The sequence below is a fragment of the Thunnus thynnus genome, chromosome 5 (genome assembly GCF_963924715.1).
Source record: "Thunnus thynnus chromosome 5, fThuThy2.1, whole genome shotgun sequence".
NCBI classification, from domain to species: domain Eukaryota; kingdom Metazoa; phylum Chordata; class Actinopteri; order Scombriformes; family Scombridae; genus Thunnus; species Thunnus thynnus.
This window is the reverse complement of record NC_089521.1, coordinates 8423223-8443994: the sequence shown is the minus strand read 5'-3', so window position 1 is coordinate 8443994 and position 20772 is coordinate 8423223. Positions and strand designations below refer to the sequence as shown.

The 20772-nt window shown below is 42.9% G+C and overlaps 1 protein-coding gene across 1 annotated transcript; it reads left to right on the top strand.

Moving 5' to 3' along the window:
* The first annotated feature begins 5824 nt into the window (after window positions 1–5824).
* On the top strand, window positions 5825–20739 carry klhl36 (kelch-like family member 36). Its single transcript, XM_067589018.1, has 9 exons — window positions 5825–6119; window positions 6605–6688; window positions 8070–8264; window positions 8488–8610; window positions 11894–12115; window positions 12237–12542; window positions 14617–14844; window positions 14967–15124; window positions 17951–20739. The coding sequence occupies exons 2-9, from the start codon at window positions 6629–6631 to the stop codon at window positions 18522–18524; spliced, it is 1866 nt and encodes a 621-aa protein (XP_067445119.1). The 5' UTR covers window positions 5825–6119; window positions 6605–6628; the 3' UTR covers window positions 18525–20739.
* The last annotated feature ends 33 nt before the right edge of the window (window positions 20740–20772 follow it).

The window sequence follows — 20772 nt, the reverse complement described above, 5'->3', positions numbered from 1 at the left end:
GTGTTGACAGGGTATTTGTCATCTGTCTGTTGTTGTCTTGTGGCAGCAGGCTACAAAGTGATTCGAGATTCAAGATTCAAGATCCTTTTATTGTCATTCAGCAAAACATCAGTGATGCAGAGCAGAACAAAATTAGGAGCATGGTCCTGTTAAAAACACAGATAAATAAAAAGAAAAACAGTATATAAAAAGAGAGCTCTATAAATAAATCTATATAAAAAACTGAATAATAAATAATAAATAATTTCTGGACATTGCACAGGTGTGAGGTGTAAGGAACGTAAACATGAAAAGAAAGGGGGAGAGTTGTTGCACATATGATTGTGTAATATTGCACATACATAAATAAATAATATTGCACATTTGCATAGCAGCTGCCTGGCTAGGGATGAGAGAAAAAGACTAAAAACACAAAAGCACAGTCTGCTATCAGACTGGTGAGCAGTCTGAAAGCAACCGGGTAGAAGCTGTTACTGAACCTAACAGCTGTACCTGCTTTACCTCCTGCCTGAAGGCAAGAGGGAGAACAGTTTGTTGCAGGGGTGAGTGGAGTCTCTCAGGATGCTGGTTGCTTTAGCCAGTAGGCGTTTTTGGGCCAGATCCTCTATGGGTGGCAGTGTGACCCCAATCATCCTTTCTGCTGTCCTCACCACTCTCCTCAGGGCCTTTCTGTCTGAGGTGTTAGAGTTTTCATACCAGAGAGGTGCTGCTGGTCAAAACATTCTCAATGGGGCCCCTGTAGAAGGTGGTGAGGATGGATGGATTGAGATGAGCCCTCCTCAGTCTCCGCAGGAAATGTAGACGCTGGTGAGCCTTTTTCACTAGAGAGGAGGTGCGCAGGGACCAGGACAGGTTATTGGCCACATGAATCCCCAGGAACTTAGTGTTCTGTATAGTCTCCACAGCAGTTCCATTGATGAGCATTGGGGTATGCATGGGCCGTTTCCTCCTGAAGTCAATCACCATCTCCTTGGTTTTTTCAATGTTCAGTACAAGGTTGTTGTTCCTGCACCAGTTTGCAAAGAGCTTCACCTCCTGAGCTGCTAGTCTTGTGGTTTTCTCCCGCAACAGAAAAATCATTTTCCATCATCTGATGGCTTCAATGGATGACATAGGTATGACTGTGAGGACGACTGGTTGCTGATGAAGGTCAAGCCAGCTGGTCCAGGGGTTTCACATCCACACAACACTGATTACTATGCAGTGGAGTGTGGTTCTGACTGGTTTAGATGGAGCCAAACTTTAGCTGATCTTTTAAATCAGTTAAAGTTTGGGATATTACAAGTCCTACATGCAGTGTTTGGTGTATTTTGAGGAGCCTTAATTATAGGTTCTATTTTGTATGTGTTCCGCCCTCTAACGGGCTTCGCAATTGGTTTACTCTACAAGGCTCCGCCTCAGTACCAGAGAATGATCATTGCACTCACCGCCCAATCAGGAGGTAGCAACCGCACAGCATCCTCCCGCTATAAAACCCCAGCGCTGCTCGTTTCCCTTTTTCACTCAACCACCTTGAGAACCAATTGTCTGCAAACTTCATTTCACCATCCAGTGTCACAGAAGAATCAAGGTGTCTGCTAGCAGGTCCTGCTTTGTGCCTCGCATATTCCACCTGTGGATTCTCACGAATCCTGCCTCTGCTGCCTGGATTGGCATCGTTAGGCCAAGGCTGATTCCTGCCCCACCTGCAGGCAAAAGTTCACTGAGTCCCTCTGCTCCCTCCATGCTAGCCTGGTGCCAGTGGTGCAGGGCACGACAACGAGGAGAATGACCATTGCGTCTACAAGGAGGAAGACCCAGCATCCCTCTTCTGAGACGATGACCCTCTGGCAGCCCACTGCTATCTGCTCGAAGACCTGCCCGGGCTGTTTGCCTTGGCTGCCAAGAGGATGGCAACCCCGCCGCCACCACCATTGCCCTCCAGGACACTGAGTGGGGATTTCATCACAGGCCTCCTCGCCCAACCTCATGGGAGGCCTCGCCCTCATGTCGTCTCTACCTAGATGGCAGCCATTCTCAGCTTCATACTATGTGAGTGGGACACTACGCTGTCCACTAAGCCCCCAGTGGTGGCCTACGGCTCGTATTCCACTGTCGAGGACTGGGAGTTGGACAAGGGAGTGCCACCCATTGAGGACACAGTCAGGGTCTGCCTCCCCCCTTCCACCTCCCTCTGGCCTGGTGGTCGGCCATTGCTCCTGTCTGAGAGGGACAGAGTAACAGAGTCAGTTTTTTCGACTGCTGTTATGCTGGTTCCGCCGTGGTGGTAGCACTGGCCAACAACATGGCTTTCTTGGCAGGATCTCTGGACCGCCTCACACACCAGAAGACCAAACTGACTGCGCCAGAGATCGTGGAGGTGCAGACGACAGCGGCTGCACTCCTCCGTATGTCCCAGGCATTCACCATTGACAGGGGCTGCACCATGTGTGCTACTCACGTGGGACACAAGCACTTCTGGCTGGGCCTGTCCACCCTGAGAGAGCATGAGCAGCGACTGCTGATGAATGCGTCCTTCTCCACCAAGTACCTGTTTGACAGGGACATCCATGTCATGATTGACTGGCCAGTGATGATTGTGTTTGCATGTGATGGCGGAGGTGGGAGCCGTGTGCAAGCTATCCCGACTGGCTTTGTGGCTTGGGGGAAAGATGGAGACCAAAACATGACAGCAGCGGAGCAGTTTTCCAGACAAACTAGCCCGCAGCCTGATAGGGTGAGTATTTTTTCCTTATCAGTTGTGTACAGCGGGCCAAGGTGAAAGGCAAGGGCCTCACCTAGCCCCGAATATAAATTTTCTTTGTCGTTCTCTGCAACTGGCTCACCAGGGAACAGAGCAAGGGATGCAGCAGTGTCATTGTTAGCCTTAGCCACTTCTCGGCCCTTTCTACCGGGGCCCCATGTGCACTCCATTCCGCGATGGGAGAGACAGGATGGGTGGGCCCATTCTAGTTGTCCCTGTGGCCCTCTCTCTGCCTGGCTAGATAAAACTCTGCAGAAGGGCTATTCACTGCAATTCTGCTGCCAACCTCCTCCGTTCAGCTGCAGCCCACTGCTATCTGCTTGAAGACCTGCCTGAGCTGTTTGCCTCGGCCGCCAAGAGGATGGCAACCTCACTGCCACCATCGCTGCCCTCCAGGACACTGAGTGAGGATTTCACCACAGGCCTCCTCACCCAACCTCATGGGAGGCCTTGCCCTCATGTTGTCTCTCCCTAGATGGCACCAATTCTCAACTACGCACTACGTGAGCGGGACACTCTGCTGTCCACTAAGCCCCCAGTGGTGGCCTATTCAGAACTGCAGTAGTCTGTTCAGAACTGCTAGCTGCTTTAGCTTAGCAGTTTAGCTTGGCAGTTAATTATGGCTTTCCTCTCTTCCTCTCGCTCCTCTGCTCTCTCTTGCTCAGTGTGTCCAATGTTTAGCTATTCCTCTGCCTCCTTTAGTGATAATGGTACATGTAATAAATGCTGTTTATTTGCAGTGTTGGAAAACCAATTGTTAGCTACTGTAGTTAGCCAGCTGGCTGACCCAGGCTGACCCAGAGTAGGTCCTACTCCCCTGGCAGCTCCTGAGCAGCTGGGAAGCCAGGGTAGCTGGGTGACTGTCTGAAGGAAGCACAACCCTAAGCAGAAGCCCACAGTTCACCACCAACCAGTTCATGTTTCTGACAGGTTCTCCCCACTCAGCAACACACCTACTGAGAAACCAACTCTGATTATTGGCAATTCCATTGTGAGAAGGGTTGTAATGCCAGAGCTGCCTATTACTCATCATTAATAGAAGAGAATAAAAACAACAAACAAAAACTGGAAAAATAGATCATATTTCTCTCATTTTAGCTTCTCTGCATTGGCTCCCTGTAAAATCCAGAATAGAATTTAAAATTCTTCTCCTCACCTACAAAGCCTTTAATGGTCAAGCAACATCATATCCTAAAGAGCTCATAGTACCCTATTACCCCACTAGAACACTGCACTCCCAGAATGCAGGCTTACTTGTGGTTCCTAGAGTCTCCAAAAGTAGAATGGGAGTCAGAGTCATCTATCAGCTATCAGGCTCCTCTCCTGTGGAACAATCCTCCAGATTCAGTCCAGGGGGTAGACACCCTCTCTACATTTAAGAGTAGGCTTAAAACTTTCCTTTTAGATAAAGCTTATAGTTAGGGCTGGCCAGGCTTGCCCTCGACCAGCCCTTTGTTATGCTGCTATAGGCTGAGATTGCTGGGGGACTTCCAATTTTGCACTGACCTCCTTTCTCCTCCTCCTTCTCTCCATCTGTATCACAGGAGACCTTTGGCTGTGGACCACCTGTTAACCAGTAGTTACCTGGATGTAACTTCAGTTCTATGAGCATGTGCGGAGTCCTCTAACGACAATGATGAACAGTGCTAGCGCTGGGGTTTTATAGTGGGAGGTTGCTGCGCGGTTGCTACTTTCTGATTGGGCAGTGAGTGCATAGATCTTTCTAAGGTGCCAAAGCAGAGCCTCGTGGGGGTAAACCAATAGCAAAGCCCATTAGAGGGCTCCGCACGTACTCATACATCCAGGTAACTACTATTTTTCTGCATTGCCCCATACTTCACGTCACTAATAAACAGTTAATTATATATTTTGCCAGAATTTTATGAGTAAAGCTTTATTTCCTAAAAATGAGCTCTTTATTGCATATAAAGCTTTCCTGGCTTTATTGCGCAGGATCTCAGTGGTTCTCTGTCCTTCATTTTTTGTGTGTGGTCCCATTAATGAGCCAAAATATTTATTCCAAGAGAAACAATATTTAAATGCAAGAAGCATGAAAACTTTTCTATTTATAAATTCATCTCATCTCATTGTTTGATTGGTCAGTTGAATAGAATTGTTTTCTGGATGGGTTTTTTCAAGCCAGTCAAGGTAAGCTAATTAATTAATAGAATAGAATAGAATAGAAAATATTTTGTTGTCTTCTTTTTGCATGCAAAACGCAGAAATTTGTCTTTGGCTTGCATATGCAGAAATCTGCTATTAAAAAGAATACATTAAAACACATCATATCACATCCAGACAGGACACATTAAAACACATTTACATAAAAACAAAATAGAAGCCACATTAAAAGGAGCACTAGCACACAAGTACTTTGTGCTGAGGTAACAAGCTGGATTCAAAAAATGGCTGTCCTTATTGATTAAGATATTTTATGGCAACAGGGACAAACGACTTTTTATAGATGTTTTTCTTTGCAGAGGGGACTCTGTACCTTTGCCCCGCGGGCAGTAGCTGAAGGTGATGATTTAAGGGATGCAATCGTCTAAGATTTTGCCACTTAAGCTTTGGACTGCTTTGCCATGCTGATAGGACAGTTGGGTTTGTTTACAGCCTGTAATTGTACTGCCCAGTTTAACTATTTTGTCTTGCTTTTGACACTTACGTGCTCGAACCAGGACATGATGTTAAAAACGAGTATACATCCGGTTAACAGGTTTATGACGTCAAAATAAAATTGCAAAAATGAGGGGGTGACGAAGTTTTAAGAGTCTGAGTGTTCACAACTTTATTTTTGAGAGACCACCGGTTACTCTTCCAGTAGCTATTTTCAGATAATTCATTTACAATCATCAAAATATTGTGAGATATGCCAACGATTTGTAATAATTCTTCAACTGAAAAAAGTCCAAACTTCTTAAAATTATTTTTTCAAGTTACAAGAAATGGGTTATATTGCTTTCTGGTTTGTGATATTGTATTATATTAGTTTTTATTAATCTCGCTCCCTCCTTACATTCTTGAGTTTTGCGCTGTTTTTTCCGGAGTCATAACACAGAGGAGTTTATTTCGAAAACCTTAACCGGAAGTCTTTTTGTTTATTCATGCTAGCTGACACTATGCTACATTGAGCAGCTCTGTGGTGTAGGAAACTGTGTTTTTACTTGAATAAGTGTCTGCAGGAAGACAATGTGTTAAAAGAGAAGCTTTCAGGGAGCAGTCCGGCTTGTGTCGTCGTTGAAAAGTGTCGCATGTCGGACGTTTCCTCCAAAAAGTGCAGCTGCTTCTTCTTCCTGTGCTGAGCTGTGGCAACAAGAGATGCTGTTGACGGTATCACAGTGTAACCAGACGCCTTTTGATCCACCACACGTCTAATGTAAGAAACCAGAGTTTCAAAACTTAGCAGCTTGTCATTGACTGTGTGTGTGTGTGTGTGTGTTAGAGCAGCGGTTTCAACCTGGGGTCCGGGGACCCTCTGGGGTCCTCGAGGGAGTTCTAGGAGGTCCCCAGACAAATGGGGAATATTTTAATTTCCCTATTATTTCATTGACTAGAAGTTAGCCCAGTCAAAGAATGTATAAGAATGTATATTCTGTTCATAGGTTTCACACTCTTCACTGTCAATCCGCCAATCTACAGTATAAACAGTTATGGAATAACTAAATCTTATCAGATGGGGATCCCTGAGACTACATCGCGGCCTGATGTGTATCAGTTTGGGGGTCCTTGACACCAAAAAGGTTGAGAACCACTGTGTTAGAGTGTCTTCACTGGGATAGAAGATGAGGAAAGTTAAATGTCATGCAGCTTTCCAGGTCCTGACTTCTAGTAGGGAGTAATGTGTATCTGTGTGTCTTTTAGATGATGCCAGCCTAAGTGGACATAATGGACAATGGCAAACCGAGCCGTGTGTGTCGGCCCCAGCGGATCAGTGAATCTTCCAAGGTCAGTGTGTGTGTGTGTGATGACACACTGACACTCACATGTTAAGTTAATAAAAAAGGCAGCACCACATTCATGTTAGCGAGGTCATCTGGCAGTAAACCTTCAGGGAGGACATTCAGAGACTTTTGCTGAGGCAGGACAGTTTCATCACAAGAATTTAGTATTAATGAACATGGAACTATTAGGATCAATCTTACCTTTTATGATCTCTGCATGTTACGTCCTAATTGTGAAGTGCAGTACGTAGTACATACTGTGACTGTTTTGTTAGCTGTTGCGTCAAATCTTTTAAGATCCCCTCCAGACGTTTTTAGGATATATAAAAATACTCTGCTTGGAATAATAAATTGTGTCCAACATAACAGTTTAGTCCCATTAAGACACCAGCATGTCAATGAACAGCCTTTAACAGATAGTCACAAAATAGTCTGCTCTAAGCAGTATTAATGATAGCAGTAATACTGTATTACTAGTATCAATTTTCAGCAAGCAGCACCTATACGGCTAGCCACTAGCTTGGTCAGCACGGTGCATTTATAATCTATGGTTAACTGTGATAATGCTAATGCAAATTTTTGCTAGTGAAAAACTTGAAAAGCTTTTTGTACAACCAAATGCTGAATAAGACTTTTTTAGGCAATCAAAATGTTGCAGTTAACTTTCATAAACCGAAAACAGAATGAAATAGCAACAGCTACAGCTACGCCTTTACTCTGTGAATCTGGGGTTAAGGCATGGTTATGTTACCAAACCAATGTTGTTGCCATCGTAGCACCTGTCACTCAAAGCAGCCACACCCTTAATCATGCATAACTTTAAGCCTTAATAAAATTTGAACGGGTGGGTTATATAAAAATTCCTCCTGGAGGTTGCTGCTTGAGCATAACACACCTGAATTTTCGACCAAACTTTTGGCAGTCAAGTTGCATTGTGGGTAATGTAGGCACTAGGATTTGACAAGTAAGAAGAGTGAAAAAAGACAATATATCTGGTTCTGATGCATCAATTTTGATCCTTTTTTAAAAAACTGTCCATCATGAGTCTGACAGTGAATTACAATGACATTTCAGGTGAAAGTCAAACATTTGCAAATTGTACTGAAAGTGGCTTTAAGTGTGGGTGTTTTTAACTTTTTTGGATTGTGTATATGAGCACTTTGGGATGTTAAAAGTGGGACAACTGTCACCCTGTTGTCCCAGTTAAAACAAGTTAATTATGAAAAGGAGACTGCTGCTGCTTCAATTATGACACATCATTTTAGAAATACAGAAAGAGTTAGATAAGATATAATGAGAACTTGTCACACTTCCAAAGCAAATTTGTGGTTAAAAAAATCTGTCTCAGAGGACCTTCCACAAACTTACACAAACTGTGTTGGCAGGTGTTCCGCTGGGCCGATCAAGGTACGGAGGTGTTACAGGGCCTCAATGCCCAGCGACAGCACGGCCAGTTCTGTGATGTGATGCTGGTGGCAGACGACCAGCGGGTCCCTGCTCACCGAGCCCTGCTGGCCGTCTCCAGCCCATACTTCCACGCTATGTTCACTCTGGGCATGAGAGAGGAACGCCAGGCAGAGGTACTGTACTGGGGATGATGCAAGGTGTTTTCAGACAGGAAATGTAGACCATTTGAGCCATTGTTTTGTTTGTCCACCTGCTGTCCCTTTATTATTATTCTAATAAATGCAGTTCTCTTGCTTTCTCTGTGTCTGTGTTCATGTGATAAATGTTAGTTGGATGAAGTATACTATCATACTTCAGCCTCTTTAATGACACCCACTGTCCTCTTCCTGTCTGCAGGTGGAGCTGGTTGGGATGTCCTACATTGGTCTGAATGCTGTAGTGGACTTCCTGTACAGCGGAGAGCTGCCCTTGGATGGAGGAAATATTGATTATGTCCTGGAAGCTGCCCACCTGCTACAGGTACAGGGACTGTTCAGGGTCATTTCACATTGTTTAAGAGCAATGTGAATTGCTTGAATATGCCCCCTTTGCATATTCAAAACATACATTCAAAACTTGATGCACATCTCCTTCCCTTGCCTGACACTGACACTCTCAACCCCCCTCAGCTCCAGCATCCCTCTATCATCTCTCTTGACTTTGTTGCTAGAGATGCCAGTCAGGTTTTAGGGCCCCAATCCTGATCCAGGTCCTTTAAAAGTCCAATAAATGAAACTGAGCCTCACTGGATGTCAGCAAACAACTATGTGCTGACAGTGAGCAGTGGATGAAGTCACACTCCCTCTGTGTGTGTTGTTATCCGAGCTTCTCTGTTCTTTGTTTTGGTAGCCACACCAGCCGCGTGTGCACAGTAGTGCATGTGAGTTCCCCCGTGTCCTCCATGTCTGTTACCAAGATGGCAGCCGGGTCACAGACTTTCTCAAACTACAGCTAAACAGTACACTAAAATATGTTTCTGAAATCATTTGAGGCAAGTGCAATGCACTAACAGAATCCTGATCCACATTTGATCAGCACTGCCTAGTTTGACAGTTTGATCTCAGTTTTGTGAGTTGTCGACTTTCTTTTTTTTTCCCCCAACTTTATTGAGTGAACAACACACGTTTGTTTTGGTCTGAGATGTTGGTGCTATAGTGCGACATCTAGTGGCTGAATGTCGTGTATTGCAACTTTAATATTGTGTATATGCTGATAACAAGTCTGATTTAATACTTTAGACTCTTTAAATTATGATTAAGTATATATCTGACATATGGAATTTACAGGTGCAGCCTTCTAAATTTGGCTCACCACCAATCGTGAGAGGACAGTGTTTCTGGTGTTACAGATTGAAGGGTCCTCCCTTACAAATGATCTTTGTAGTTCAGACACAGCTGCAGAAAGCACTGAAACTGACAACAGCAATGTTTAATTGGGCTGTCAGCTGATATGACTTTCTGCCACCACTATTTGTTGTTGTTTTAACCATGTGGCAACCTCTGGAGCTGAAAAATGAAGCCATCATGGAAGTGCCAAAAACTGCAGTTACCTAACCCTAACCCTAACCCTGAATGGCCACTTGAGGCTGGCGCCAAAAGCAAGTCCTCATAGACCCCCATGTTAAAATGCCCAACTTACCAAAAACAGTTTTGGTCACTAAAGCTAATTTCACCAATCATGACAATTGTATGGGGTGTGAATTTTTATATAACTCACATGTTTAAATTTTATTAAGGCTTAAAGTTATTCATAATTAAGGGCATGGCTGCTTGGAATAACAGGCGCTACCACAGTGACATTGTTCGTTAGGTTACGTAACCATGGTCCCAGATTCACAGAGTATAGACGTAGCCGTAGCTGTTGCTATTTCAGTGTGTTTTCAGTTCATGAAAGTTAATTGTAACATTTTGGTCACCTAAAAAAGTTTTGTTTAGCATTTGGTTGTACTAAAAGACCCTCTAAGGAGGCAAGGCATGGCAAGTTTATTTGTAAAGCACATTTCAACAACAAGGCAATTCAAAGTGCTTTACATAGCGCATAAAAGGCATCAAGACAGAATATAAAAGCAACACAAGCAAAAAGACATTTAAATACAGTTAAAAAGAGTTAAATTTGGAAATAAAGAAGCTAAAAAAGAATAAGACAGATAAAACAGGAGAATAAAAGTTACAGTGCAGTGTAAAATATTAACCCTCAAATTTGGTTTAATCAAAGGCAGCAGCAAACAGAAAAGTGTTCAGCTGTGATTTAAAAAAAGAACTGAGAGTTGCAGCAGACCTGCAGTTTTCTGGGAGTTTGTTCCAGATATGTGGAGCATAAAAACTGAACGCTGCTTCTCCATGTTTAGTTTTCACTCTGGGGACAGAAAGCAGACCTGTCCCCGACGACCTGAGAGGTCTAGATGGTTCATAACGTAGCAGCAGATCAGAGATGTATTTTGGCCCTAAACCATTTAGTGCTTTATAAACCAACAGCAGTATTTTAAAATCAATTCTTTGACAGACAGGAAGCCAGTGTAAAGCTCTGAGAGCTGGAGTGATATGATCCACTTTCTTGGTCTTAGTGAGGACCTCAAGCAGCAGTGTTCTGAAATCAGCTGCAGCTGTCTGATTGATTTTTTTAGGGAGACCTGTAAAGACACTGTTACAGTAGTCGAGTCTACTGAAGATAAATGCATAGACAAGTTTTTCCAAATCCTGCTGAGACAAAAGTCCTTTAATTCTTGATATATTCTTTAGGTGATAGTTGGCTGACTTTGTAATTGTCTTAATGTGGCTGTTGAAATTCAGGTCTGAGTCCATGACTACAACAAGATTTCTGGCTTGGTTTGTAGTTTTTCACATTATCTGTTGAAGCTGAGTGCTGACTTTTCATCGTTCTTCCTTGGCTCCATAAACAATTACTTCAGTTTTGTCTTGAGGAAAGGACTGGATTTTGATCAAGTTTATTTTAGAGAGTATGATCCATTAAAATATGCCCAGATCTGCCCAGATATCAATCCTTACCGATACTAATCGGCTCAAGAACATCTTTAGAATCAGAATCGCTTATCAATTGATAGTATAATAAAGTGACTTTACATTTGCGCATTTACACACTCAAATAAGTGGATTTAGTGTTCAGTTACTCTTTAGAGTAACTTTTTTGGCCACTGGGGGAAGCAAACAAGCTGGTAACACCATGTTGACTTATTATCACCTTATAAAGTTTTCATGGTGAAGATATTAGTAGTTGCCTATTTACACATTCAGCAGACACAGAGTGGAGTTGCGTTTGCATCCACCTGACGAATGTAAGTCCAATATTCCTTCTCCTTTTAGCTCTGTTTTCATCACCACTAACTCCTGAGAAAAAAATATCTGGTTCTTTTGCTGGTAAATGCTCCACTATGTTCACCAGCTAGTCGCTAACTGTGTCTGTCTGCTATTTGGTGCTGGGCAGGTCGTGTAGAGTGGATTTATCAAAATGAAACTGTAAAGTTGAAGACCGTAAAACCAAAACAATGAGCTGAAAGATGCTAAAATGCGGAACTCAGCTTACAGATATAGAAGTTTTCTATGTAGTGTTGTATGTATACTGTATATGCTAATCCAAATACCAGCCTTATCTTTATATCACTTCTGACTATTTTTATGGTCTGTAAAGATGCAGCTGGTTACCACTACTTTATTTGTTATAGTGTCCATAAAAAACTATTTCTGATTTCTGAATCAGAATGGTATGTCTAACACATTGCTGTCATGACAATAATGCTGTGGTTCAGGTGTGGCGAGTGGTGGATTTCTGCTGCCAGTACTTGGAGCGGGAGGTGAGTGAGGACAACTACCTGTACCTGCAGGAGCTGGCTCTGCTCTACAGTCTGGAGCGACTCGACACCTTCATCGACCACTTCATCCTCACACGGTTCTCCACGCTCTCTTTCACCCCCGACTTCCTTTGCAACATGCCTTTACATAAGCTCACCTCCTACCTCTCCAGTGGCCAGGTAAGTACTGAAGGTTGTTTATATGTTCAGATGGAAAGCTTATTCTTGATCATTGAAACTATCTCGTAAGATGATGAGAAACCATGGTAAGCAATCTCTGAGCTCCTCTCATCATCATCAGGTCCAGCACGATAGCGAGCAGGCGCTGCTCCAGGCTGCCCTGCAGTGGCTCAGCCAGACTCCTGAGCGGACATCCCACTCCAGACAGCTTCTCTCTCACATCCGCTTCCCCCTGATGCCAGTCGGGGACCTGGTGGGCCGGGTGCTGCCGGCAGTGCGGGCCCTGCTGCCAGAGGAGGCTGGCTGCGAGGCCCTCGTGGAGGAAGCGTTGGAGTACCATGCCACCCCCAGTGCCCAGCCGCTCCTGCAAACCGGACGCACCACGCTGAGGGGAGGAGTAGAACGGCTGCTGCTGATTGGAGGAGAGGTACACTGTATCATTTTGATGATGATTATAACTAAGGGCCCTATCTTACACCTGGCACAGAGCGTCGCTAAGCGCAGCGCAAGTGTCTTTGCTATTTTAAGACCGATGCAGTTGTCATTTTCCTGTCCAGCGCCCATATTGTTAAAATAGCAATGGCACTTGTGCCCATCAGAGCACTCATGGGTGTGTTAGTCTAAAACTAAGGTGTGGTCAGGCGCATTGTTGGCGCATTGCTATCTTTAGGCAGCAGAGAGCGATTGTGCTACTGAACAACAAAAACCTGGTCTGAAGTCAATGGTGCATTTTCGGGACAATAATGTGCGCCTACAGAGGCACAACATACACTCTGCTTGTTACACACACAGGACGCGCAGCAGCGCACAGACATGCAAAAGGAAACAAATAAGAGGATTGCAATGTGAAAGATTATTATTGTGTATATTAATATATTTTAAAAAATACATGTCATAATGCTTAGTCATAATATTTATCAGAATTAACTAATTGCAGTAAAGACGGATTAAATTGTTTAATTATTTGACCAAATCATGGCAATACAGATAGGTATGTAAACAGGCGGACAACAACGGATCAGACACAGATCGACTTTCCTGCTACATCAGTACATGATGACATGAGGAACACATGAGGAAATAAATGAGGTGAAAATAATGATTAAACTAACGAAGGAAATAATTCTGCACAGCTTCTAGCTGCTGCCAGCAGCAGCCGGATCAGAACCTTGGAGAGCTGATCAAGTCCTGATAACTGTATTGATGATTCTTTACATGATTAAAATTAATGATTTAAGTTTTGAGCAATATTTAACAAATATTCTTAAACATTTTTGAGAGTCCAGTGATCAGGTTTCCATACTTTCAGCAATTAAAACCCCGCTGATTTGACCTGTTACTCCATGACTGAACGAAATGATTTTAAAGAAACCAAATTAGAAAAATAAACCTTTTCAAAAACCAAACAAAGATAAATTTGCAACAAATTAATGAACTGGATCTTAAACTGGTGGTCTGTGGCTGACCACGGGAGGGTCCAGGAGCAGAGGCCAGTGTGCTCGTTATGGATCGTGCGCTTTCCCTTTGTGCATGAACAGATCTGTTTCCTCTGCAGAGAAGTGCTCCTTCTTATTACTTGGCAAGGTGCAAGCGCACCTGGCTCTTAAAGGGAATGGGAGATGACACTGTGATTGGTTTATTGCATGTTACGCCGAAAACACACCCATGATTAATTAGGAGACAATGGACAGCCACTTTGAACCATGCGCCTGACGCATCGAACATTTTTCCGCCGTTAGAATAGCAAAAGTGGATTTGGACACACCCTAAATGCAATTGCGCCATGTGCTTCAGACTGTGCGCTTTAGATTGTTAAAATAGGGCCCTTAATGTTTAGAGATATCAAATCTGATGTAGCCATTTACAGTATTTAGTTTATATTAAATGCTCACTTCTATAGAAAAAAATCAGCATTTTGTTAAATTTGTGAAAAATAGTGAATAACATACTGAATACATTAGGAAATTAAAGTTGATAGTAGAGCTGTAGACTTGAGACTTGGACTCAAGTCAAAATTAAGTCGCAAAAATAAAGACCTGAGACTTGATGCTTGACTTCACACCTTTGATTTTGAGACTAGTGACTTGACTTGGACTTGTCTATAAAGACTTGAGAATATTGTAAGAGATGTCACATGCTACCGTAAGACATGTAACTTACCATTGAAAGACGTTCGACTGGATATTAAAGTACTTCTGAACTGACTTGAACTTGTTGACTTGAATGTTGAAACTTTATTTGACTATTGCTATTGTAAGAGTTGTGATTTGACTTGGACTCGTCCTTAAAAACTTGAGACTTGCTATTTTACTTAGGATTTGTCTTGAATGGCTTGAGACGTGACTTAGATTTTTAATGACCACAACTGACACAAGTTACAACAAACACTTGAAAAAACTAACTCAGCTAAAGCAGCAATTCTACAACTGAGCTCCTGTGAACCATCTGTTAGCTGGAACAGAAACTCATTATATTCCTGTAACCTGTCTTTACTTCTTCAGGTATCAGAACGTGGAGAGGAGCTGAGTGCTAATGTTTGCGGGCTGGACAGTGAAACAGGCAGCTGGGAGGTGGAAACTGAGCTGCCAGCCCAGCGGAGCCACCACTGCCTGGCAGTGCTGGGCGGCTTCATCTTCGCTGCTGGCGGCAGCTCGTCCAGGGATAATGGCGGAGATGCTGCTTGTAACCTGCTTTACAGATATGACCCCCGTCACAACCAGTGGACCAGGGTACTGTACCAAAGAGCCAGTTCCTCCTAAATCAGATACTTTCTGTTTACAAAGGCAGGGTATTTTGCCTTTTTGCAGCTACTAACTAGCTCAGAAACAGTGACAGTGTGATGTTCTTCCAGGGTGCTCCAATGAACCAGCGACGAGTGGATTTTTACCTGGGAGCGGTGGGAGAGTGCCTGATTGCCGTGGGTGGCAGGAATGACACTGGAGCTTTGTCCTCTGTGGAGGTTTACTGCCCTGCTGAGGACTGCTGGTCCTATGTTGCAGGACTGCCCAGGTACAGTAGGAACACCAGTTACCACTGGTGTTTTGTGGCATCATTTCTGCCACCTTCATCGAGTGTCCTGGTGCCACTCATAGTGATTAACCCACGGATAATTAACACTAATTGACCCCTTAAGCTCTACAGAGCTTTAAAGCATCTTTCAGCTCATTATTTTGGTTTGCGGGCCACATGCTGTCTCTCAGTATGCAGATGTTTTCAGTAAAAAAACTCTGACAGACCCACTGTACGCTACCTGCCCAGCAATAAACAGCATACAGATAAAATTAGCAACTAACTGGCAAACAGGGCGGGGTATTCAGCAACAACAAACATTAAAGTTACATTATTGCCAAAGCTAAATTACATATTGTTGAATAATTCATGTTTCTTACAGTATTTTTATGACTGATGTATCACCTTCAAAACACTAATCTGATTTGTAATAAGTTTACCTTTAATAAGCCTATCAGCTATATGTTGTTGTTTTTGTTTGTACATACACCATGCTTTTAATTACTGCAGGACAAGAATCAAATAGAATAATAATATAGCAGCTATAAAAAAAGTACAAGCTTTAACTCAGACGTTCTTCAGACATGTGTCCTCCATTCTCTAAACACTTAATTTGTGAAATTTTACTTCAGTGGGTTTGTGTTTGCATCTGTTTAGGTAAGTCATTAATGCTGAATAGCCAACTGTTACACACATTTTCACTTCTGTCCCTCCATTTCAAGTAGCTCATCTGATTTGAATGAAGGTGATTTGAATAGTGAGCCAACATGGACAAAAAGATGCGTTATTTTTGTTTGTGAGAGAATAAAACACAGAGGAATGGTTTGTAAAAAACAAAGTAATGTGTTTATTTCACATGCACAGTAGAAATTGAATAACAACTATGAAACAAGTCAAATAAGGAAGTTTTGATCTATTCTATACTCTTCTGTAATGTGTGAAGTTCATTAAGATGAGTGATTTAATAAAAAACATAAACAAGTCAAAGAAAAATAACAACAAACAACACACTATCATTTGAATGGCAACACCATCACTTGTGGGCATAAGTGTGTGTGTTGGTATTGTCAGAAATGTGTTCATTTTCCACTCTGCCCTCCTTTGTTCTCAACAACCAGTGTCAGTACTGTTGATAAGCCTATAATAACTTCATTACACAAATCTCGAGTCAGTTTTTTCCCCCAAAAGACCTCTATGGCTCGGGCGAGCTCAAGCTTTGTGCCTGGCTTTGCCTCTTTTCGGATGAAGTCTTTCATTGACTGCCAAACAAGTTCGATAGGGTTCAAATCTGGTGACGCTGGTGGAGTCCTCACCCAGTTTATTCCCTCCGACATGATGCAAGCTGCAGCAGCGGTGTGCTTTGGATCATTGTCCTGGAAGAAGCGATGATTTGACCCAAAATGTCTCCTAATGTATGGTGCTGCAGCTTCTTTGATGATGGTGTTCTCAAAATATTGTCTGTCCATAACTCCCTCAAAAATGACCATAGGACCTGCACCGTGTCGTGAAATCATTCCCCAGACATGGAGATTTATGGGATGTTTGCTCTTCACTGCTACCATTGTTTTGCCTGTAAAAAGAACATCATGCCACGTCTCCCCAGACTCCAGCCACTCAAGAGCTTGCTTAAGTCTTGCATCTGTGTTGTGGTCTCTTATCACCGGGCAGACGTTGGTCTTTCCAAGTTTTCTGCGAACTCGGCGTATACTGGTCAGGCTCAGCTGAACACCAAAATCCGCTTCAATTTTCTGCTGTACATCATCAACGCTCATCTCATCGCTGGCCTTTGTCATCTCATCAATAGCAGTCAGGATATTACTGTTGAAGTCAGGGAAACAGTAGACAATGACAAACTTAATGTATATACAATAACAAATTTCATCAACTAATGTACAAATGATTCTTTTGGCTGCTTACTGGTGCAGTTTCCTCGGACAGCAGCGGCGGGGTTGTCTCTCCTTGAAGTGATATCTCACAGTTCTCAGTGAAACTTTAATGCCCAGGCTTGCAAAATGTTGCTGGATCTCCTGTGATGATTTTCCATTGGCCCGCATGACACGAATCTGTTGGGAGTTCTCTCTGTTGATGTGCGTCATCTCTGCTGAGCATTGTGATTGCAGGGGCTGCTTCATGCACACTTATAGTACACACAAGTGGGTGTGTTCCAACCAACTTTTGCCATTGGATAATGCTTCTCTGAATATCACACCGTGCAACTGTAGAGCCCAAACACCATTAGCATTAGAGTGCATCTTTTTGTTTGCACTTAACAGCCTAAACTACTGCTAATGTGGTGCCCAAACACCATTAGCATGAGCATTGTTTTGTAAATGGTCAGTGAAACATGCAGGCACACAGTTCTTTTCACTTCTTTGTAGGATAGATCGTTATGAATGATGACCTGCCTCAGAAATGATAGTCCCTTAAATACTCTGTAGTCAGCTCTGTTATCGCCAGTTGTGTTCAGTTTTGAGTGAGATACCGTAGACACATCAAGACCCATTTTCTTACATTTAAATAAAAACAGAGATGTGTGATTGGCTGCATTACCACACAAATTAAGGAAGCAGGGACACAGTGTAAAGTAAGCTTCTTGCCTTCTACCAAACAGATATATGTGGACCACCATTTACACTGAATTTATGAAAGAAGACTTTTTATCCAGTTTTAAGCCACATTTTAACTACACACTTTTTAGATCTTGGTTGTTTTTAATTCTATATTTTAACCAGATGAAAGATTTGCCAGCTTTCTGTTTCTTAATGTTCTTTGTGGTTGTTGTATTTATCTTCAGCTTTAAAAGGTGTTAAAATCTGTCTTTTTTAGGTTTACTTACGGTCATGCAGGGACGGTCCACCGTGGTGTGGTCTACATCTCAGGTGGTCATGACTATCAGATCGGACCATACCGCAGAGAAGTCCTGAGTTATGATCCGTCACGGGACGTTGATATGTGGGTTGAGTGCCAAGCTATGTCTCTGGCTCGGGGCTGGCACTGCATGGCCTCCCTCAACCACCTCATCTACGCCATTGGGGGCAGCGACGACCACGAGGACACCACTGAGCGCTTTGACATCCTGCAGGTGGAGTCCTATGACCCACGCAGCAGCCAGTGGACCCGGGTGGCGCCACTGCTGCTGCCCAACAGTGAGGCGGGGCTTGCGGTTTGGGCGGGGAGGATCTACGTGCTGGGTGGCTACAGCTGGGAGAGCATGGCATTCTCCAGAGCCACTCAGGTGTACGACCCTGACAAAGGCTCATGGAGCAGAGGGCCTGATTTCCCGAAACGCATCGCGGGGGCTTCGGCATGTGTGTGCCTTGTGAAGCCCTCACCATCATCACCCTCTCCAGAGAGGAAGAAAATAGGACACAGGGTGAAAAGAAGATCAGACCCCACGTAGCATGAGCAATGAAGGACTTTACTCTTTGTCTAAAAGTACAAGGCCTGACTTTTTGCTGAAAAACAGTCACAGACTGCTCTGATACAAAATCTGTAAAAGGAGTGAAACATTTTATGTTCCCTACATGAGTGGGGAGGGGTTATGTGTTGTACTATTTCTTGGCCAGGAGAGGTAGCTGGCACTTGCAGAGAAATAGTCAAGCACTTTGGACCTTGGACCAACTGTTGGACAGAGCCAAGCTAGCTGCCTCCTGTTTCATGTCTTTATGCTAAGCTAAGCTAAGCTAACCAGCAGTCTCATTGCCAATATCCGCCTCATCTCCTCTGTGGCTGTGCACACTGTTTGCAACCATTGATGAGTACATTATTAAATAAATTTACGACAGTGCCCTCTGCACTGTGGGCAAATCTACAGCAAGCAGAGTGGAAAGTCACAGGATGTTTGGCTTAAAATCAGGCAAACCTGGCAGATTCCTTTGTACACTTGTGATCATATTTGAGCTGTTTAAATATAAAACCTGAGTTCACTATCTTGTTGTGTTACCACAGTATAACCAGCATATATTGTGATGTTTGTTTTACTTATTTGCTATAGCAGACCAAGCAGCCACTACCACAATTGAGGCCGAAGCCAATGTAGAAATACCTTAAAGCGAGACACTCCAATTGACTTCCATTCTAAAAGCCTCAACTTCTCTTTAGAAATACTGTGAATATATTTGAGTCATTATGGTCTCAATTGCTAAATTCAGGCCGTCTAATAAGTGTGCTGGTGGTCATTTGGGAAATTATTGCTTTTTTAATAAGATTTGACTAGAAGACTTAAAGTAACTTTGATTTCTGCCGTGTGGGTGTTGATTGACTGCTGTGACTGACAGTTGGCTCACTTGCTGCTCTTCCTGGGTCAGGGACTGACACAGAGTCGCTCTATTGTCACAATATTTCACTAAGTTTAATGTTACTTGATTACAGTACCTGCCCTGTTAGCACAATTTAATAGTACAGTAGTACCTACAAGGGATGCAATGATTGTAGATTTTGATGGTACGATTATAGTCTGAGGAAAAATCACAGTTTCACGATTATCATGCATTAATTTATTTCGCATTACTGCAGATGGATAAAATCACTTGAGCATGTTTTGTTTCGAAGAGGGAGCAAAAGACACACACTTGACCAAGAATTCCGCCGCCTGCAGTCTGCAGGTTGTGCCTATAGACATTTTTTTTAACACAATGTCTAATTTTAATTTACCTCACAGTATAACCATTGTTCATTGAATAATAATGTACCATAATGTCCCTTTTGTAGAGTGAGAACAGAAACACTCAGTGTAGCTCAGCCTTTGCGGTTACAAAACCATGACATTTTAAAACGAGGTTAATTGTGAAATCGGTCACTGCATCCCTAGTACCTTGAGTAGCAGATTGTGTTCCCTTAACAAAATAATATCATTTTGTTCAAACCAGGAGCCAATTATCAAAAAGTCATGCACAATGGGTGCAAACACCGACTGTGATGTTTCATATTTTAGTAGTCACACCCTAGCTTTTAACGCCAGCTGCAGTTACACAGTTGCAGAGCTTTGCGGGTGCTCAGGTGATATTTCAAAGAGTGGTGCAAGATCAATGCAGATGCCTTGTTTAGGGGATTGGAAAAGGCAAGAAAGAAATAACATTTTAAAATGTTTCAGTGGCAGAACATCTGCAAAAACTACTAACACTGTACGCTGGAGCATTAGCACTATGCAGTGTTCCTCTTGTCAATATTATTATATATACACAATAATATATCGGGTAAGGTGAGCAGCTTGGTGGGTTACATTCCCAAAAAGTTAATGTTGTCCTGTCAATTCATCATTCATCAGAGCTCCAGGGTCAGACTGCCTTACAGGACTAATAGAAGAGGAATTGACATTGTCTAATAAAGTAATACAATGTATCCACTGCTTCTGGAATACAGAGCTGCATTAATGTGCATTACTGTCTATATGTTATCTTATTTGTTAAGTATTCTGATAGAGCTGCAGACTTTAAAGCCTGGTCTGTAGTCCATGTTACACAACAAAGCACAAAGTCTCACAGAAAAATTGTTAGTGCTTTTTCATGGTAAACCCAGCAATACTACCTTAACACACATATAGCACAGTGTGTATGTAATGAAATTATAATGTGCTCAATATTGTATATCATAATAAAATATGCTGAGTGTTTCAAAATGATTTACTGGGCTGTGCATTTGTAAGTCTT